General features: G+C 44.6%; 1 protein-coding gene across 3 annotated transcripts in view; it reads right to left on the reverse strand.

The window, feature by feature from the left end:
* Positions 1-2,402: 2,402 nt before the first annotated feature.
* The window catches only part of UBA1 (ubiquitin like modifier activating enzyme 1), a 37,981-nt gene continuing 19,231 nt past the window's right edge, over positions 2,403-21,152 (reverse strand). For 2 of the 3 annotated variants that reach the window (XM_033173836.1, XM_033173835.1), the window contains exons 2-26: positions 17,916-18,032; positions 16,585-16,643; positions 15,834-16,002; positions 15,601-15,735; positions 14,597-14,703; positions 13,945-14,035; positions 13,527-13,659; positions 12,355-12,452; positions 11,820-11,966; positions 10,587-10,763; positions 10,160-10,267; positions 9,694-9,774; positions 9,457-9,612; positions 8,945-9,110; positions 8,289-8,485; positions 7,853-7,917; positions 7,332-7,527; positions 7,144-7,218; positions 6,132-6,321; positions 5,632-5,720; positions 5,257-5,349; positions 4,955-5,146; positions 3,343-3,444; positions 3,143-3,243; positions 2,922-3,057 (exon numbers count right to left, since the gene is read on the reverse strand). In XM_033173836.1, the coding sequence (XP_033029727.1) occupies positions 2,922-3,057; positions 3,143-3,243; positions 3,343-3,444; positions 4,955-5,146; positions 5,257-5,349; positions 5,632-5,720; positions 6,132-6,321; positions 7,144-7,218; positions 7,332-7,527; positions 7,853-7,917; positions 8,289-8,485; positions 8,945-9,110; positions 9,457-9,612; positions 9,694-9,774; positions 10,160-10,267; positions 10,587-10,763; positions 11,820-11,966; positions 12,355-12,452; positions 13,527-13,659; positions 13,945-14,035; positions 14,597-14,703; positions 15,601-15,735; positions 15,834-16,002; positions 16,585-16,643; positions 17,916-18,032 (3,180 nt within the window). Of the gene's footprint in view, positions 3,058-3,142; positions 3,244-3,342; positions 3,445-4,954; positions 5,147-5,256; positions 5,350-5,631; positions 5,721-6,131; positions 6,322-7,143; positions 7,219-7,331; positions 7,528-7,852; positions 7,918-8,288; positions 8,486-8,944; positions 9,111-9,456; positions 9,613-9,693; positions 9,775-10,159; positions 10,268-10,586; positions 10,764-11,819; positions 11,967-12,354; positions 12,453-13,526; positions 13,660-13,944; positions 14,036-14,596; positions 14,704-15,600; positions 15,736-15,833; positions 16,003-16,584; positions 16,644-17,915; positions 18,033-21,152 lie in introns of those variants that run through there. The other variant, XM_033173837.1, reaches the window with a different exon arrangement.

Here is a 21,152-nt window from a genome sequence, read left to right on the forward strand (position 1 = left end):
TGATTGCCTTATGCACAACGTGAACAGAGTGTGCATAGTTCAGGCTGGAAAATTTGTGGCCTTCCAGTTGGGAGTACAAATTTGTTCAATTAAGGATGAGAAAAGCAGCCCAGTCAAGAGGAGACACTTACTGGCCATCACACTACCTTCTCTTCACCATCCATCACAAGTCCTCACTCATAACATACTTTGAAAATCAGTATGTCTGCAACAGCAGTGCAATTTATTGTTCCATTATGAAAAGTAACGTAAAATACTATCAATGAAAATATGATCTACTTCAACCTAAGAGGCACTTGCATCCTCCAAGATCCAGGCCAATCAATGCAATTAACCTCACATACACCTCTAGTACTGAAGTAGTTCAGCCTTTGTGTTCTAGCACAGACCAGGAAAAAACAGTAACATGCTGGCTTGTTGCAGGCTAATCTCTTGAGACTTAAATGGAGCCTGAAGGTAGTGCATTGTCCTAAGAACCTGGTGGATTAAGGCAGGGGCCATCTACTCCAGCACCCTGTTCTCACAGTGGCCAACCAGATGCTTATGTAGGCAGAAAGCAGCCATTATGGTTAGTAGCCACGATCTCTACCTCCATGAATTTGACTCTTCACTTTCAAAGCCATCAAAGTTAGTGGCCTTCAGGGCCTGCTCTGGCAATGAATTCCATAGTTTTAACTTTCTTTTATCTGTACCCAATACTGAGCTTCACTGGGTGCCCATTGAGTTCTAGTGAACCATTTCCAAGCAGGTCGGATGATTAGCAGTTTTAAGAGACAGAACATGGCAGCCAATCAAGTTGTGTTGTTTCACAGGATTGTATTTTCATAATCATAAGGATGAGTCAAAGTGAAATAAAAACACTACCCAAATTCAAAAGATGCTGACACATTTCTTTTAACCCTTACCCCAAATGTACAAACTTGAAATTCTGCAACTTTAAGCTATAAAGGCCAGTGTCTTGTCCATAGTTTTCCTTGAACAAGGGACCCAATAGAATGCTCCCAGGTCAAAATGGCATGAAGAACTGCCCCTTCTCTTCCGTGGTCAAAACCTCTCCACCTCCCACAGCACTCTGGAGTCCTACCTTATGGCAGACTTTTGGATCCAAGTGAACCCAGAAGCATATACTGTATAAATGAAAACTGATTCTTCACACAGAACACAAGCTGTAAAGTCGATGAACCAGTTATAGATGGCTGACTGACTAGACTGTCCTTTATCCAATTTGGGGATGAAATGTGCAAGATGCTTCTGGACCAATCCATATCCATGGACCAATCCATAAACTTGCTTGTCTTATTTACCTATGGAGACAAAATTCACCTGACTTGCCTCATTCCACCTTTGTCCTGAAGCACGCAGGGTGGGGTGTTGGTGCAGCAGCTTCATAATAATTTTAATTCTGCACTACAAACATAACTGGGAATCTGCTAGAGGCTAAGCTCTGCTGAGCATTCCCAAATTTAGTAATAAGCATGTATGACCAATAGGAGAGATAAAGTATTGTTGAAGACAAATCAGTTGATTCTGGGTAAAATCGATACCTCAAAAAGATTTGAGGGAATGCAAAACTAAAGGGCTCCTTAAGCTCATATAAGGTTCCTGTAGTTCTGTTTGAAGGGGAGAAAGCCATCAGTTGGTGCCAATAGCTCTGGCAGAACTGCCCCATGTACACCAGTGGTCCTCAAGCAGCCTCAACATGAAGGGATGCTCTTATCACACCCCTCCCCCCTGAAAAGGAGCACTGTTTTGAAGGTCCCTCCTCCCTAAACCACAACTTGGAAGGCCCAGTACAAACATCAAGCCAGAGAGGGAAGAAATCCTGCAAAGAGAATTGTTCTCCACGTTAAACTTCATTGCATCTGAGTGAAGTAGATGTACCAGCCATTATTAATGGTTTCACTATGTTTCTGAAAGTAGACCATCTGCCTCTTGGGTGTGACATATGGTGGAAATGCAATACAGGTAACATTCTGCCACAACTATGCATGGTTGCTACTCAATCTCTTTTGTTGGAGAAGATGGTCACATTCTCCCAACACTGTGGAGAGCTTCAAGAAAACCGTCAGTGTAGTCTTCACTCTGCTACTTCAGAAGCAAGCAGAAGCACAAACACACACACACACACTTTTCCACGTGTGGATTGGGGAGGGGGCGTCTTCAGAAAGCAGCAGTACATTTAAAAAGCTGTCTATAAGGAAATGTAAACTGCTTGCATGGAACTGAAAATCAGGACAATTATCAGTCCAGGCCAACTCCTAACCACCCTAGTCTACAGCTTTATCAATGCACTTTTTAGCAGCAGCCTGAGAACTCCAGGCATTTGAACAATGGTCACAGTTCCAAGTTATATGCAACCAACAATCCCTCTTGAGTTCCTTGGTGGAGCAATAAAGGACCACTGGCTTTTGCAAACGTTTATTGACTCATTTACTTCTCTTACCAGTTCTGACCTACGCTCTCGGCCCATCGCATCCTCTCCCCTCAAAGCCAGCCAGGGCAAGGCCTCCCAGTGCTCAGAAGACGAGGAGGGGGCACTTCCTGTTACAAGCCCCCTCTCCAGAATAGGATGAGGGAGGGAGCAGCCTCCACTACCAGAGAGTGGTGGAGGGGGGAGGTGGTGGTGCAGGAGCCAAAACACAACACGACTAACATTGAAGGACAGGATTGGGGGGGGGGGTTAAGGCGCCTCAAAAACATGACATAACTGCAAGGGATGGGAGGGTGGGGCCACAGGAGTGGAGCATTTCCCAAGCCCTGGTGGAGACAAAAACAACAGGGCGGGGGGAAATCCTAAAGGGGTATAAACATTATTTCATGTTTTGAGTCACTTTAACAGTGAAGGGTGAGGAAGGGAGGCGGACCCTTCCCCGCACTAACAGTCCGTGGCAGGCAGGAGGCTGGTGCTAGCAAAGGAGCCCCTAGCGGATGGTGTAACGCACGTAGGGCACCTCTGTGTCATCCCCATTGTCGTCATTACAGCACAGCTCAAAGACAAGGGCCTTCACATGGCGACCAATCTTCTTCTTCGAGACTCTGGTGACAATCTCAGTCATCCTACGGGAGAGGACAATGGTCAGAGAAAGCATGGGCTGAAGTTGTCCACCTTTTTTTAGCCTAAGCACAGCCAAATGATACATACGCCTGGTCATGCCGCTCTTTCAGCTTGGCTGGCTGCATAAAGAAGGAGTATAGCATAGAGACTCCCTGGGACAGCATTGTGATCTCCAGCTTGTGCTCCTTCTGTGTAAGACAAGAAATATTTCACTTCCATTACTAAAAAACTTCTCCAACTGTTAAGCTACTTTGACACGGGACGGCTCTGGACTCCCCAGCTCTTACCTGGAAATAGGCCAGGAACTCACGCAGGGTCATCTCCTGTCCATCAGCCTGGATGCCCTGCACCTCAAAACGGTCCCACAAAGTCCACTCAGTGTTGTAGTACTGAAGAGAGGGCAAAAAACATAGATTTTGGGAATTACAGACATTAAACCTGAAAAGTTTCCATCATGTTCCTAGGATCCTGTCCCTATAGCTGAGCCTCCGCAATCAGGCCCTCCACAGGAAGATCACTTGTCTGCATGACGGGACATGTGTACATGCACACTTCCCTCACCACATACAAAAAAAGGGATTCTGCACCTGCAGTCAGGTATCATTTCTGATGCGTGAGCATGCACACTCACCTGTTCCAGTTTTCTAATGTTCTTTTGTAAGCTGAACATCCGGCGGGGCTTCTGACTGGCTGCAGGAGCTTCCTGCAGCCAATCAGAAGCCGCACTTTGGTTTTCGAATGCTTTGGAAGTCGAACCGACTTCCAGAACAGATTCTGTTCAACTTCCAAGGTATGACTGTATATCTCTTTGTTCTAATATTTTAAATTGTTCAATGCATATTCTTGGATACAGTAATAATAAAATTCCCAGGGCCCCCCCCCCCGCCTATGTAATTTTGCACTCCACACCCTAAACATGGTGAAGTGACAGTTATAGGAACGCCCTCCTCCAGTGGACTTGCCTTCTTAAAGCAAAGAAACTAGTATATAAAAAAGAAAAGATCTGAAATGTTGAGCTGCAAGAAGTTTTAAAATTATTGTACTTGGGAGTGCAGCCACACAGAAGCTCTTTGGAATTTCACCTGAGTGCTGAAAGGCTTCAGCTGATGTTTGTCTCCCCTTCCCCACCTCCCAAGTTCCTACAGCAGTAGTTCTCAAACTTTTTTCACTGGGGCACACTTTCAGAATAAAAATATGCTCACAACACAATGAATCTTTGATTGATAAAGAATACGATAGAAAACAAAAAGAAACAACTCCTAGCAGTGCCTGATTTATAACATAGAACACGACTTTATAAAACAATCAGGCGGCACCCAGAAATTATAAAGCAATGCAGCTACAGAAGAACATGAATTCTTCCCAAAATATAAACATAAACGAGCCTTTTACACATGTACCTTAAGTATATATACAAACTCAATTAGAGGTGTGAGCTTGTTTTTGCTGGGTAATCTCATTTATATTAGGTCTAATTTCAGACAAACTAACTTTGATCTCATCAACACAAACTTTTCTCTTTTCTGATCTTTCATATTTGTCAGAGGTGACAATCTCTGTTCACAACAAAATGTCATGAAGAACTGTAGAATAGCCAATACTCTTGAAGAGAGGCATGGATGCGGTTTCTCGTTGTGCGTGTGTGTAATATTTTGTTACAATATACTAAACTACAGTGAAATGCTTTTGCTTCTCCTTGAATCATCCCGCCACCCTCTCCTGTCAAACCTTTTGAGAACCACTGCCCTAATGAGACATATTTCCCCTGCTTGCTGGAGAATTTAGCAATGACTGTATTGCTAAATGACTGGTGTCTTCTGTACTTAAAGAAGGGGTAAAGAATGCAAGTTGGAAGGTGTAAACAAAAGAAGAGGTTCAGGGAAAAGCCACGCCACTCACCTTGTTCTTGGGGCAAGCAATGGGCTCAGAGAACCCAAAGAAAGGCAATGCCAGGTTGAGGAAGCCATTCTTGTAGGACTCCAGTTGTTTGTGGCCCTGTACCACTTTGAATAACTCCAGACACACCAAGCCTACTACAGCGGCCGTCGTCGTGGCAATAGCTGGTATGATTTTCCCTGCAATCAGCTTGCTCTGAAGAGATAAAGAATGTATGACAGCCCACTTAATTGCCAAGTACCCACTATTGCCGCCACCTTCCACTGACCAGGGTTGCACTCTTCACACCCAACAGGGAAGCCTACCTTGTGCCGATCAGCAGGAGGAATATCGTAGTTCTCTGCTCGTAGGTTGGATGCAGCCACAATGAAATCCATGTGGAAATTTGTGTCGTCATCCTGAAATGCAAATAAAATGACAACTGAGCCTGTGATAGTACCACAGTACCACTTCCCTCCCTAGAACCTCTTCTGGGCGCATATGCCCCAGGGAGCTGCAAACTGAAGAATGTGGACTCATCTGAAGCTGCACAGCTGGAGACATGACCATAACTTCCAGACTAGGCACCCGAAGCATTTCCACATGGCAACCTAGGGACCGTTTCCAGCCAATCCCACCATGCCAAGAAATCAGGAGGTAAAACTAGGGATTAACCACCAAGAAATTCAACTGGTCCTTACCTTTTCAAAATCAACAGGGAACATCTTGAATTCTTGCAGTTGCTGGGAACTTGGGAGTGAGGATTTCAGCTCCTCCAGCCTTCTGTCATCTGGGAAAAAGAAAACAGGAGTCTTGGAAAAGGTTAACAACAACCTCAGGTCACCCTCCCTCTTTCAGTGAACTCTGGTACCCACCAACTGACCGACCCAGCAAAGTTCCCCTAACAGAGTTACGCAGCCAAATTTCACCATTGATGCTTGAAGGATTCAGAGAAGCCTCACAACCCAAAAGAACTGAAACATTTCAGCAGGTTGTGCAGGCGTCCCCCTCAGCAGGAAGCAAAAATCCAATCTGGCACAATATTGAAGCAGGCAGAAAATACTTTATGTGATACCCCTCCGGTCTACAAATATGAAGCTGTTAGGAGGAAGAATGTTCCAATTATCTTCCTGTCATTCCCTACTTCTCTATCAAGGTAGAGCGCGCTCCCCACTGCACTCTCAACTCTAGGAAGCCTTACCAACAGAGGCGTTGGCATTCTGCAGCTCCTGATCAGAGATGTGGATGCGAACACCAGATTTTGGAGTGAATTCTGGAACTTGCACCTGGCGCAGAAGCTCCACTATGGCTGCCCTGTCCCGGGTTCCTGTGATGCCATATGTTTGTGCAAACAAGTTTGCTGCTGCCACCACATAATCCATGTGCAAGAGCTGAGGAAGCAAAGACGGAAAGTTAAGCCAGGAGCCTAGTTTACCTAAGAGTCCTGATTCTCTAAGTGATGCTCACACTCTGACCAGAAGCCATGCTTCTTTCATCTGAATCAATAATATGTAAATAAGTAATGAATACATATCATGTAGAATGGTCTTGAAGACAATCTAGCCTAACTTGATTACACCCCCCCCACACACACACACACCACCTCCGTTCAGGTTTAACCCCATGGTCCCCTGAACAAGCTGCCTTATATGCTAGAGGAACTGGGATGATTTGAATAACAGTTTTGTTAAACAATTTGAACAATTCCAGCAAAGACTCAGGCTACATGCACAGTTCTCTCCTGTTCAGGGTGTCTCTAGCCAAATCTGACATGGAGGAATGTCTCTCACTGACCTTCAAATAAGGTCATCATCACAAAGCAGAAACCATTCATCCTCCACCACATGTCTAACTCATGGTAGTTGAAGAGGGAGCAACTTAAGGGTGAACGTTGCTGACTGGAGTTTGCCCAGCTTCAGCACAGCTTCTTGCTCTGCAATGGTTTCAGCACCCAGCATTTCCTTCCCCCACACCCCATGCCCATGTGCTCCTTTCCTGTTCCAAAACTAACATCCCAGTGTCTAAAGGAGAATTGTAGCCTAAATGTCTCTTTTAAGAATTATTAATACCAAGACTAAATGCAGCTGCAATACGGTTAGTAAACTTTTTGAGCACAACAGATATGACAGGAACCGGCTCTTGTCACCTTCTTCTCACTCCCACCTATCTTCTAGTTAGCAGTGCCAGTTCTCCACCCCCATCTCAGTGCTTACATTGTCGACATCAAAGGTGAGTGGATGAGGGCATCGCTTTGGACCTGACCAGAAGAGGGTTCCTGAATTAGTTTTCTGAAAGAAAACAGAAGGGATGTTATAAAGCAGAAAGCAGTTAAGGAAACCTACCCCTCTAACTGCTAGAAGGAAATGCTGAGGCCTCAACGTATCAACCCTCACTTGCTCACCTGGTTTGGGGGGAAGTTGTGCAGCAGCTGACGAATATTGTTACTGTACTGAGTGTGCCAATGGTTGCAAGCCCACGTCACACAGTCAGACCACGACTTGGGCCGATCAGTCACCAAACTCTTGTAGACAGCTTCCAGCACCTCCAGAGGTTGGGTGCCTGGCAGCTTCTGGGTCCGCTCCATGAATTTGGAGTCTCTGGAGAAAAATCAACACTATTATTATTGAAGTTATTTAAAATTCAGTATTAAAAATAGTTAAAACCAATTACCGATGAAAATGAGAACTGGCTCTGCAATTTCTGTGTGTCCAGATTTCTGAAAGGTTCTGAAATGAGCAGAAACTGCAAAGCCACACCCCAACTGCCTGTTCTCCATGTTTCATCTGCCTGTGTTTCATTTACTGCACATCATTAAACTTTACTGGTCAGTGCTCAATCCACTGCATCTTCTGTTGTGCAGAGCAAAGCTTTGGCCTCCAACTCTGACCACTTTAAGATCCTCAAATACAGCATTTTACTCACGTGATGTACTGGTTGACATTCTCTGCGGGCTGCTTAAAAAGGCCTTCAAATTCATCACGGGCCCACTATCAAAATAAATGATAATAAATATATGATTTCTAGGTGGAAGAGAAGATTGGAGGTTTTATAGTACACAGCAGCAGCTAGCTCACTTTGCTCCAAACACTGGTGCGTAAAATTATAGTAACTAGACATAAGATTAGACATGGCAGTAAATGCTGCCTCAACAGACAAAACCGGATGGGGACAGGATCCAGCCTCCCATTTATGAGACAAGATGCAGTAGTCACATATGGCTAACATACTGAAATGCAAGGTCATGCAGTAAATTCATTTTGCTAAGAACCCAGGCAGCGTTCTGGTTCCCAATTATTACGATACACCAACTATTGCCTTGAAAACTGGAAACTGGAAATGCAACCTAATACAAACTGACCTGTAAGGTGTGTTCAATGGCATTGGGAAAGTTTTTGAGTGTGCAGATGGGGATGGATTTTTCTGGAGGGTCCTGGCTGGAGCTGTAGGACTCCGTAAGAAAGGGGATCACCACCTGGATGTTCCCTTTGGTCCCCAGCGTCCCTGATTCCAGCAGGGGCTTGCGGTAATAGACGCAGCGACGGTCCATGTACATCCCTAGTTCAAAGGAGAGGGAAAGCGGTTACACAAGAAAGCAGCAAAATGCTGCCAACCAGAACAGCACAGGAATCGGACAGGAAAGTGAATGTTTTCCAACACTACTAGTTGGGAGAAATTTGTATTCTAGGTGTTTTAAGCAACAGCATTCTGAATTTCTCTCCCATAAATTATTGCAGTATTATTGCAGGAATATATATCAGATGGCTATGTATGTAAGAACATTCATACATCATTTACAAACCACTCATATTTAGGAAGCCCTTTATGTAATGGGATCCACCTCAGATAATGAATGGGTTTGGTTCAGAGGGTGACGGGGCCAGACAGTGAGTTTCCCCCCCTAATTAGTTAAACCCCCAATACTCTCACTGCATTCTTATCCACCACCTAGTAATGCAAGAACAATGCCAGAGAAGCCATCCTCTGTGAGCAAGTCAACCCCTGACAGATACATACGAGCATCCACGTTGTCCAGTGCATTTGCCACTCCGTCGAGGCTCTCAAAGAAGTCATCATCATAAACACGCTCCGTGTCTGGGCCCACACGGTCTTGGTGGCTTGTGATGTGAATGTTCGGGTTCATTTCCTTCACGGCTGCCGCCGCTGTATCAGATTTCATTTTCTGGGCAGACAGAAAGCCACACAATGTGGACACAGCACTACAGCTATGAGCCTCATCCCAACAACTGTTTTTGTTCTTTATTAATGTTCAGACATAACTATGACTGGCTTTCATTATGGGTTTATTGGTCAAACAAGGAATCTGGAAACTGACACAGAATGCAGTACCAGAACGAGCAGAGTTTCAGGAAGAAAGCTTAAGCAAGCACTAAGTCATATCTGAACAATCTTTTATAGTGGTTGGGTTCATTGGGGCTTATGGAACAGGTACTGTGGAAGACCACACACCTCTAAAGCGTCACTCATCCCAATCCCAGCAAAAGCAGCTGTAGATAAACAGAACTTACTGTAACATCCCAAGGCCGGAAGAGGAACTGCCGGTTGAGGTTGGATTTCTCAATTGTGTCCATGTCAGTCACAGCCACCTCTCCACCTGGCCCACACCCCAGACCTATCATAGCAAAGTTCTTCAGCAGCTCACAGCCAATGGCACCGGCACCAACCTAAGAGTGGGAAAGAGCAGAAATGTCAACAAGGTGCTTGGGATAGTGACCAAGGCATAGGAAAATGGTACTAGCACTCACCAGAAAATACTTCTGCTGACTCAGCTTATCCTGCAGGTCACTGCCAAAGACAGCAATCTGCCCATCATATCGACAGTGTTTCTATAAAGAGAGAGGAAACAAAGACAGTTTTCATCTCCTCTTCTAGCCAATGCTTGATTTCTCCATTTCCTCAACCTTGTTGTGGTCCCCAAAAACAAACTCCAGTCAATGTTACAGCATATTTACTCCTGTACATATTAGATGCTGGTTTTATTTACTTTTGGACTGCAATGGTCTTTGGCTATAAGCAACAAAATTTGTATGTATGTAAAATACCACCCATAAGGTCCTGCTACCCTTAGAGCTCTCACAATACGAATACTACCCTTTTCATCAGAACAGTGCAGAAATTTAAACATGTTCCTTATCCGGGGCTTAAACCTTACAACCTCAAATGAACTTCCCTCCTATTCCTGGCATGCATCTCAAACCCCACACTGCTTACAGGGGTACAATTCTCCTCAGTCAGGGCATCCTTGTTTTCCTCAGGGAGGCACTCCAGTGCATCAAAGTACAACCACTGTGTAACAGGCATGAATTTGCCGGAACAAGCCTGAAAGAGAGTGAGGAAAGAGGAAGACGGTCATATCTTATGCCATGGTCATTTGGCTTTTTTACAAAGAGGCTGGTGTCCCATTTAAGGATGTGGGCTGGGCTGACAATGCATGCCCAACTCATCCACCTTGGTCTCTCTATTATTGAGGCAAAGATTTTGCTGTTCTAAATAGTCAAATACAAAGCTCCTGGTTGAAGAAGAAATTGATGATGATAGGAAAGGGGAAACTACAAATTATTTCTGAAGAGAACCCAGGACCTGAGCTCCTAGCCAACTTCCCCAGTATCTGAGGTGAATTCCTGGAGCCTGGCATTACCTTCATGACTTCCTGTGCAGCCAGTCCTCCAACAAAGGCGTTGACAGGAGCCAAGTTTCCAGTAGCTTGGAAGGCCAGTTCTTTGATGACATCCTCATTCAGCTGCTCTTGTCTTAGTGAGGGTGCTGCTTGCTCATTCAAATCCTTGACCAAAGCTAGAACTTCACTAGCATCTGCCTGAAAAGGAAGGGAGAGAAGTCAGACATAGGCTAGGAAAAGACCCAAATTTTCAGTTAGATTGCAGGATCATTCAAGCATGCAGAGATCTGACAAAGATAATGGAATGGAACTACAAGAAATACATCTAATCCCCTTGCAAAGTTTCTGGCAATACTTTTGAAACTGATATAATAGTATCTGCCGGAGACTCAAGAACTGAAGTACAGCCTTTGCCCTGTGCTGTTACCCAGCTCTCACGCATTTCTATTAAACAAGGATTGTAGGTATATAACCCCCACAGAGGCACAGGCAGTTTTGAATAAATTACAGAGCACAAAGTACCACCCCCCCCCAAACTCCTTGCCCCTCCAATTCAGTAGTAAAGCCAGAATGATGCAAACAACTAAAAATGATAAAATCACACGTGTGGAATTGTATTTTTCTGGATCCACAATTCACATTGACAGGGTACAGAACTAAACATGCACACACTTAAACCCCAACAACATTACATACAACAACAACCACATCTTTTTCCCCACATACCACTCATTACCCGTTTCCACTCCCTGCCTGCACAGTACCTTTTGGAAAATAAACAGCAACTGTGCAAAAACTGAAAGGGTTAGGGCGAAACTAGACACTCTGGGTCTTGCATTTGAAGTGCAAGTAGTGCCCACAGGAGCTTTTCTCCCAATGCAAGTAACAGCTTTGGGTGTACAATCAGGAGCCCAAACGAAGGAGGAAAGCAATACACTTCTCTCTATCTGCTGCAGTCAGGATAATTATCAGCCTCAAACAGATGCTATTTTCATTTTTAAAGGTGCAAAGGTGAATTTAACATGACACAACAAGTTTGGCCCTCAGCTTCAACATGAAGCAAAATTGAGTAGCCTCATACAATGTCAGATTTTTTTTACATAAAATGCTATCTGCACCAATGTTCTCAGGAGGCAAGTTCTGCTTATTACAAAACTTGGGATTTCTGTGGCTAGTATGAGCAGCTGCAGCTGTAGAGAACATCAAAACATGGAGATCAAGGTACCACAATACCACCAAGAAGGAACAACCTACCTGATTGCGGGGCTTGGGGAAACGATCATGCTTCTTGCGAAACTCGTGCAAGGCCTGGAATCCCAAGTGCAACTGACCTGGTCGGTCAAACTTGCCAAAGTCAGTAATGATAAACTCTGGCTCCAGCAGAGAAGTGCGCAGAGATTTCTGGAAGAGAAGAGTGAGAACGTGTGTCCCACACATTCTGCCTACCCTGATAAGCAGGTGAATATTCCCTTTGAACATGGAGACACACGCTTTATCCGATATAAACAGTGAAACTTCAATACTGCCACATTCACTGCAGTTGTAGGTTAAACATTCCAGAACCCTGGATAGGAACATTCACTACAACTGGGGCAGCACTATCAATCCAGTGAAATGGGAAGTGCATAAGATCACTTCATGGCTCCAATTTTCTATAGCCAAGGGGAGAGTTGATAGTTCCAGATCATGATGCCTCCCAAGGAATGGCACACGTGGCCCAAAGGGGACCAGGCTGTTCCAGCACAAGAGCACTGCAAAAAAGCCAGAGTATGTCAGCAACAACACTTACAAAGCTAATCTTATTTGGCATCTTGACCTGGGTGACAATACCACCACGTATATAGTCTGAAAAGTTGGAGGTGTCGCCAATGCTGAATGTGTAGGGGCCTGAAAGAGCAAGAGAGAGAATACATGTTTTTGTCAGTCTCACGCAAGAAATCAAACTAGGAATAAAACGGTACTGCAGAAATGCTACACTGCTTTGGGTCAGGGCCTCCAGCAACCATCTCAAAATGTTATTATTAGTCCAACTATTTATTACCTGCCCATCACCCTAAGGTCCCAGGGTGGATTACAACAATAACACACAATATTAAAAACAGTTTCAAACAGCTTACCATCACAAAAATAAAGTGGGCACTACTGGTATCAAAAGCAAAGAGGCTTCAGCATTCTCCAAAAGCTGTACAATGAAGGTGCCAGATGCACCTCTGTGGAGAGGCAGTTCCACAGCTGAGGGGCTGCCACAGAGAAGGCCCTCTCCCGAGCTGCCACCCCTCCTGAGACTCTGAGGGTGGAGGAACTACCGAGAGGGCCAGCTCTGCCAATACTGCAATTGGGGACACTCAATAATAAAAATATGGATACAGAAATGAGTGGAAGAGATCTTTCTATCCTTTTAATAGGATTAAATTATAATTTGGGAAAGAAGGAGAGAAAAAAGGAGATGTGAACAGGTTGTGGAATGAATTTTATTCTATGCCTATGTGTAAAGGGGTTGATACGGTTTTGAGTGAAGGGAATGGTGTGCTCTCAGGTGTAAGTCAAAACAGTAGGAGAAGACTTAAATTGCATTATTGTTTTAGGGATGGAATGCTGGAGAATGGGAATGTTTGTTGATTTAGGGATTGATAGGCTGTGTCTGGGTTGGAAAAGGGCTCTTAGGAAGACAATCATGAAAGCAGACAAGAGAGAGGATGGTCAGAGTTAACATTTGTCTAATTGTACATTTTTTGTTTCTGGCATGTTTAATCTATTGCAACCCTCTTAGGGTATATGGGGACAGAGCAAGCTAAAATTCCAAATAATTAAAGTAAACGCTAGAACACTACTGAAAGGCATTACTATCTATCCAGGTAGTTTTGCCAGACACTTAATGAGAGCCTAAAACCCCAGCAAGCATCCTATTCAAGTGGCATCCAAGACTTGCTCTGCTTAGTCAAGGCACCAACAGGGTCTCACCAAGCACTTTGATTTCCATTGGTTCACAATTGTTGAGCTCCTTCATGCCTTCAACTTCAGTGAAGGAAACAAAGTCGCCAGTCTCAAAACCGTGACGAGCTTCATCCAGACAGGTTACCTCTCCAGGGCACCCCTGTACAGAAATAAGGGAATCACAGAACTGTAGAGTTGGAAGGGACACTGGGGATCGTTTAGTCCAACCCCCTGCTATGCAGGAATGTCAGGTAAAGCATCCATGAAAGATGGCCATCTAACTTCTGCATAAAAACCTCCACCACCTTCTGAGAGAGTCCGTTCCACTGTCAAAATCAATGCAAGACATTGCAAGAGGCAATGCATACATGTGCCCTCTATAAGGAAGACTGCACACCTGCCTTCCAGGAAATGGTTGTGGCTTCTGGCCTCAGGAAGGAATTACCTTGGTAATCATGGAGACCATGGCACTGAGCGGCTGCTCCCCATTAGTGTCTGTCACAACCATGTCATCACCAAAGTCACAGAACAACTGGCTGTAAGAAAAAGGAAACGGGTGAGGGGCCAACAGTGCCATTTCCACTGCAATCCAACTCTCAGTGCTGTCACTGATAGAAAAGAATAGAATAGAATAACAATAATTTATTGGCCAAGTACATTTTTCAATATACTCAGAATTTGCTTTGGCTACATCACAATGTAAAATACATTATACAAACAATAGTAATTTACAGAGTAAGAGCTGAGGCTGCCCTTCTTGGCGCCTCTTAAGCTGTGTTGGTGAGTGTAGGCCCACCTCCTAGGCCCGATGGAGTTGGCCGGAGGAGGGAGCGGTCTTCCCAGACACTCACAGCAACAGCAGCAGCAGCAGCAGCAGCAGCAGCAGCAGCAGCAGCAGCAGCAGCAGCAGCAGCAGCAGCAGCGTTGATACCCTAACAATACCCTAAGCAGTAAGGCTGGGCTGGACATGTTATTGGCTATAAAGACTGGAACTCTCAAACCTGTCCATGCTAGACAGGATGGAGATCCCAGTCAAATGAAATGGTGAAGGGTTGCTATAGCAGAGATAAAAGAACAGAGCTGGAATTACACCTTACCCAAAAAGGCCCTTTGTATCAGCCACAACCAGCTTGATGTCTTTGCCATGGCAGAAGTCACCTATGCGCAGCTGCTCCTCCAAGGGGCAGTTGGTGAGCACAATCACCTGCAGAAGGGACAAAAGAGCCTTCTAAGTGCTATTCTAGGCAACACACACTCTGCCGTTGTTGGTAACACCACAGATCTTGAGCTCTGTACCGGCTCATTCTTAGAGTGAGAGCAGTTAAGAGTGTTTAGCAGAGCAGGAAAGCTAAACAACGAGAGGACTTTTCTCCACAATACTGGTTTTTCCACTCTGTTCTATGGCACAGAGAATTAAGAAGCTCTGCTTTCAGTAATATTACTTTTCTTAGAATCTCTTACCAGCGAATTCCTGTAGTTAGCTGGTTCTTAAAACTATATGCATCCACAGGATTAGACTGACTGCAGCAGAAAGCATGGAGAAGTATACAGAAAAGCAGCAGCAGTTTTGCCTAGAGCTCTAAAGTAAGCAGTGCAGCCCCTGCCTCTCCATGAGGATTTGTATTAGGACTTGTGTTATCTAAGATTGCTAAAGGATCCGGAGTCAAGGAAATAGTGAAGGAACCTGGCCTCCAAATGACAAACAGTTCATGATGGCCAAGTTCCAAGCAGACTAAAGAGATTCAAAATGGCTCTCCACAAACTAGGTGAGCAGACAGAGAGGAAGATGACAATCAGTATATGCACAAATGAGATGCATGTCACATTGTTAGCCATGATAATTAAATGGAACCTTAATGTATGGGGCAATGCTAGGTGCTGGGGACAAAGTATCACAACCACTATCGTTATACTGAATTTCCTCTGAATTTCCAGAAGCACTGCTGAAGACAAAATTATAGACTAGATGGACCCTTGATCTGTTCAAAACTAATTATTATATCCTGCTATCTAACCCTCCTCTCTTTTGAAAACCTAACCAACATTTCCCCTATGAAGAGAAAGCCAGTTATCGATAAGCTGCCATCCTGCTTTACAGTACCTGGAAGTTGCTAAGGAAGTCCTCACTGAGGGGCCCAGTGTAAGAAGTAACAGGTACATAGGAGTTCAGCTCAGCTAGTCGTGGCTGGGATACTTCAGCTCGATTCTTTCCAAGGTCCTCCTCACGCAGGTAGAACTGGAGAGTGAGGGGAAAGAGTATGAAGTGTTTGGAGCAGTATGCCTACCAGAGGTGACACACTTTAGGCCATTTAAGTAAATGTAGGAGGACTCTACCTGGGAAGAAAGGTCAGACCACTCAGCCACACCCTGATCATGGATTGTGACAGATTTCACTCCTCCCAAGATGATGTTCTTGGCAATCTCCACGCCCAGTCCTCGCAGGCCAGACACCAGAATGTTGGCATTCTGCATTCGTTTCATGGCCTCATGGCCCAGTACATATCTGCTCAGAACAAAGGGTCAATTTCAGAGCCTTGCCTTCCCAACCAAAAACCAAGGCATCTTGCCCCCACTCAGCTGCCTCTCAGCAACGGAAAAACGGCTGAAGCTCAACAGCCACAGAAGAACAGCACCACAACTCCTTTTAAACGGCCTCGGTCCCGTATACCTGAAGGAGCGTCTCCACCCCCATCATTCAGCCCGGACACTGAGATCCAGCGCCGAGGGCCTTCTGGCGGTTCCCTCACTGCGAGAAGCAAAACTACAGGGAACCAGGCAGAGGGCCTTCTCGGTAGTGGCGCCCGCCCTGTGGAACGCCCTCCCGTCAGAAGTCAAGGGAATAAACAACTACCTGACATTCAGAAAACACCTAAAGGCAGCCCTGTTTAGGGAAGTTTTTAATTTGTGACTCTGTATTGTATTTTGATATTTGTTGGAGGCCGCCCAGAGTGGCTGGGGAGACCCGGCCAGATGGGCGGGGTATAAATAATAAATTATTATTATTATTATTATTATTATTATTATTATTATTATTATTATTATTATTATTATAGTGACTCCTGCCCCCCCCTTTTCTGGTACTTACAGCTGCCTTGAGTACAGACCCTCATCAATGTCCGTTTCATTTCCATTCTTGGCCATACCCTGGAAAAAAGAAAGGCAAGAGGGTGATCGCTAGCAGAACTTGCACCAACACAGAGTGTTTTCCTCCCAAGCTATTTGACTGTACCACAGAATAAGTGGAATACTGACTAGTACAAAATGCAATGACTACTGAAGCTTTCTGGAAAAATCAAAGCATTCTTTTTAAAAACACATGCATTTCCAGGCCTCCTAGTTGCTGACAAAAACTTAACACGCACAGTCTGTTTCTGAAGGGAACAGCTAAGGCTGCCCATGGTCAGGAAGCAGAGTTGCAAACCCACCCACCCTTTCAACTATTTTCTAGCATTTGGCAATATTGGCCGTCTAATATTTGACATTCAACAAATGGGACCAAGATATTTATATGCCTATACATTCACATAATCTTATCCCAATATTGGAATTTCCAGCTGTATAGTTTGAGGCCTTTCCAGCTCAAATCAAGACCTGAGCCAGACTTATGAATGAAGGCAGCTGTAAGTCATGCAGCTGGTGCCTTTATTCTCCAAATGACTGGCTGACTAAGGAGCAGGGTTCTCTTGCTGGTTGCCTGCTACTTGCACACATTATGGTAGGGCAGGAGAGCCTCTGCTTTAATCTACACAAAAGCCTGAGGTTTAAGGCTGTAATGCTGGTCTATTGAGCATAACTGAAGGCTCCAAACAGTTGGTAGAAGCAGGTTGTTTGGCTAGTTAATAATAATCATTTGCTATATATTCAGAGACAGCCCCAACCAGCTATTGCAGTTATAGGAGTGTTGTACTGATTTTATGATAGCTGCCTTGAACATTTGCTTCCAGATAACAAGGTTCCCAACAGCTCCCACTGAGATCTACAAGGGGAGGAAGATGGAGATGATTGCACTGTCAAGGCTGCAAGAGGTCCGGGTGCAAAATTCTGGGGCATGTTTAGTTTGCATCTAAATGATATCCCTGAGGCTGCCCTTTCGTTTTCTCTCGTGTAATTGTCACCTCAGAGGAAAAGGTAAACTACTGCTGCACCAAGAAACAACAGCAGTCAAATCTTTCTCACCCTCAGCCTTGACAGGGTGGCCCTCCCTCCACGCAAAAGATGGTGCAGTACTACACTGTACAAATGCTGCAGAAGTTCCTGTGACAAACAGACCCTCTTTCTGTTCCACCCATCATGGCAACAGACCCTTTACTAATATCAAGACTGCGGGGTCTGACCTAGTTTCTCCTTGGAACAGATACAAAAGTTTCCCCACCTAAGATCCAGGATGTAAGAAATGGGCTCAACACAAAGTCTTACGTTGGCAGGCGCCTCGCGCAGATCAGTCGGTACGGATTTGCCAGAGGAGCAGTTTGAACCCGTCTTCGTCTCCGAATCAGACAAGCGACGCTTCTTGGACAACGGCGAGCTGGACATCTGAATGCAGTAAAGGGGAAAATACAACTTGTTAAGAATACAAGGCTTGGTCTATAGCCTGCAAGGGCACAAAGTCCCTTGATTGTGATGGCTTCTTGCAGCAGAATTCTGGCTCTGCCCAAATATACAAGACTGTCATTTCATGTGAAGAAGGGGTGGGAGGAAGCAAAACCTTTTGACTCTTGCAATGAATGAGTCATAAAAAGTGAAGGTTCCCTTGATGTTAGCCCATTGGAGGTACTCAATAGTATGTCCTAACAGTTAACTTGATGTTGCAGCACTCAGTGATTTCCCAAAGTGTTGGCTTAGGGAGTTCTGTGCTATCAGATGTCCTGTATTATCAGGTCAACACAAAAAGACACCCCTGTTACCTGCTGTTACTGAGAAGGAAATCTTAGACTAACCCACTGTGTAAAGCTGCTAAATCTCAATGCCACCCCTGTGGACATCTGAACCACATGACCTCATTCTAGGCTGCTCCCTCCCAGCAGAGTTCTCCAGCTCAGTACAGGAAGAATCATAAGTCACACAGACAGGGCTGGCAAGGGAGGGGCTGGATATGAGTCAGCTGGGAAACAATCAGCCTTAGCTGGCAAAGGTTAGATCATTCGGAATTTCCAAGCAATGGCCTTGAAAGATCAAGGAAAAGCAGAATGCAATCAGGTTCTCTCTTTATAGGTCCAAAGAACTCTCCCAACAGGGAGATTTTGTAGAGACTTGGCTGACCAACAAAGAACTTTAAGTGGAAAATTGGGACTTGGTCACACCATATAACAGAGATAATGGTAATAATCTCTATGCCACTGGAGCTACGCAGGTAGATCCTAATATGTGCCTACTGAGAAATTACACCCCACTGAATTCAGCAGGACTAATTCCCTAGGAGTTGTGGTCAGGTTCTCAGCTTATACTGAAAACCTCTTAGAATTATATGCAGTTACACTTACTTGAATTGAGGTAATTCATTAGCTTTTATAATGTGTGAATTTATCCAAGTGGACCGAGTTCAAACAAGTTTCTTCATATAACCCTAGGCAGGTCAACTTTGGTCTTGTTTTGTCTACTGTTTCTTTTGACCTAAATTATCATTTATGCATTTCAAAACTTACAAAGCAATCCTGAGTATTCATACTTGCTTCAGGACATAAAGAGCATTCCCAAGGTACACCTAGCTCAGAATTTTTTGCAGTGATTCCCGGCAGGCACAAAGTAGTCCACTAGAAACTGGCCAATGATCTTTCAACAGACCATCATCTACCTTCTGTTAATAGGGAGATCATAGGCAGGCAGAAGAGAAGTGAAGAAGAAATACCATCCAGCATCACAAACCAGTGGTGATGAAGGGAAAGACCACTATATTCCTACTTCCTCCCTGAACACCAATCCCAGTGCCCTGTGTCCTTAAGCCAGTTCTTTTGTACAGTGGCCGCTTAAATTCATCCACAAGTACTGCTTTTATTCTTGGGTCCCGAGACAAGACAGCTGGGACAGCAGCCTGGGTTCCAGCACTCCAGTTACAGCTCTGTCCTTATACTCCCACAGCATAAACAACTGCTTGCATTGCTGCAGAGCCACACCCTGCTCTTCCACTAGCTCAATGAATGAGCATCCATTTCAACAGCACCTTGCTGCTTCGCCATATGCTGAGATTAAATTAACTAGCAGCATCTCTGCACCCCATGCAGGAAGCCAACAGTGACACAGCAAGTTGGTGACAAGTGACTACATTTCTTCAACCAGGAGAAAACCAGGATCTGAAATACACATCAGCAAGAAGCACAAATGCAGCCTTCCAAGAGGCAAGGCAACCTTCAATCTGCTCAATCTTGACAGAATGTGACACATAAGAAAAGAGTACCCTAGATCTAAAAGGTTACAGGGCAGGGAAAGAGAAGAGAGGAAATAGGATTGGGACTTAGCTGTTGTGTCTTGGGGCACTATAGGTAAAGGCTGGGACATTTTAAGAAAGGGCTTACCAAAACAGAAAATGAAATGGAGCTGAAGCTAACTTCGTTTCTTTTTTAAAAGAGCACTGAGGTACCTTAAAAGCTAGCAAAGGGAATTCTAGGCTAGGATGTTGCCAGTACAAATCTAACCCTACCCACAAATTTGGTGGGGGGCATTCAATTTCAAGGTCCATTAATTTCAATGGGTCTACTCTGAGTAAAACTTAATTAAATCTCACCCAGCAGGTTCTTCAGCCACTGCATCTGCATAATGCTATACACAGTCTACCTTGGACTTACAAAAGGATTACTGACATGATGGCTCTGAAGTATTTTGAAAACTTGAAATGCATTAAATAACTGCTGAGAATAAGAAATAGAAAATGTTTCATTTTAATTTCTTGCCACATACTTCAATAATATGAATTCTAAGCACAAACTTCTTAGTACAGTGGTACCTCGGGTTAAGTACGCTTCAGGTTAAGAACTCTGCTTAAGAACAGAAATTGTGCTCTGGCGGCGCAGCAGCAGCAGGAGGTCCCATTAGCTAAAGTGGTGCTTCAGGTTAAGTATGCTTCAGGTTAAGAACGGACCTCCAGAACGAATTAAGTACTTAACCCGAGGTACCACTGTACAAGGGGGCAGTGTGGCAAAAATAACCATTGTACATACTAAGCTCAAATAGCAAGGATAGTCTAGTCACAGCAAATATACACTTGCTTACTCCTGAAAGTATGGCAACGTGTACAAGACTAAGTACACACAGTTCAGGCCCTCCAAGCCAGTAGCCATTTACCCACATTCGGGTTTTTCCTCTAGGGCAAGCATGAATCTCATTATTTTTTGTCCATGGGGTATCAGGCAAAGCCACAGGGTTTATGGCTACTCAGAGGTTCTTCAGAAGCAGCACAGTAACAAATTCTAGGGGAAATAAATTTAATTGTCCAGTAGCACCTTAAAGGTAAAGGGACCCCTGACCTTTAGGTCCAGACACAGACGACTCTGGGGTTGCAGCGCTCATCTTGCTTTATTGGCCGAGGGAGCCGGCGTACAGCTTCCAGGTCATGTGGCCAGCATGACTAAGCTGCTTCTGGCGAACCAGAGCAGCGCACAGAAATGCCGTTTACCTTCCTGCAAGAGCGGTACCTATTTATCTACTTGCACTTTGACGTGC

The sequence above is a fragment of the Lacerta agilis genome, chromosome 16, assembly GCF_009819535.1.
Source record: "Lacerta agilis isolate rLacAgi1 chromosome 16, rLacAgi1.pri, whole genome shotgun sequence".
NCBI lineage: Eukaryota > Metazoa > Chordata > Lepidosauria > Squamata > Lacertidae > Lacerta > Lacerta agilis.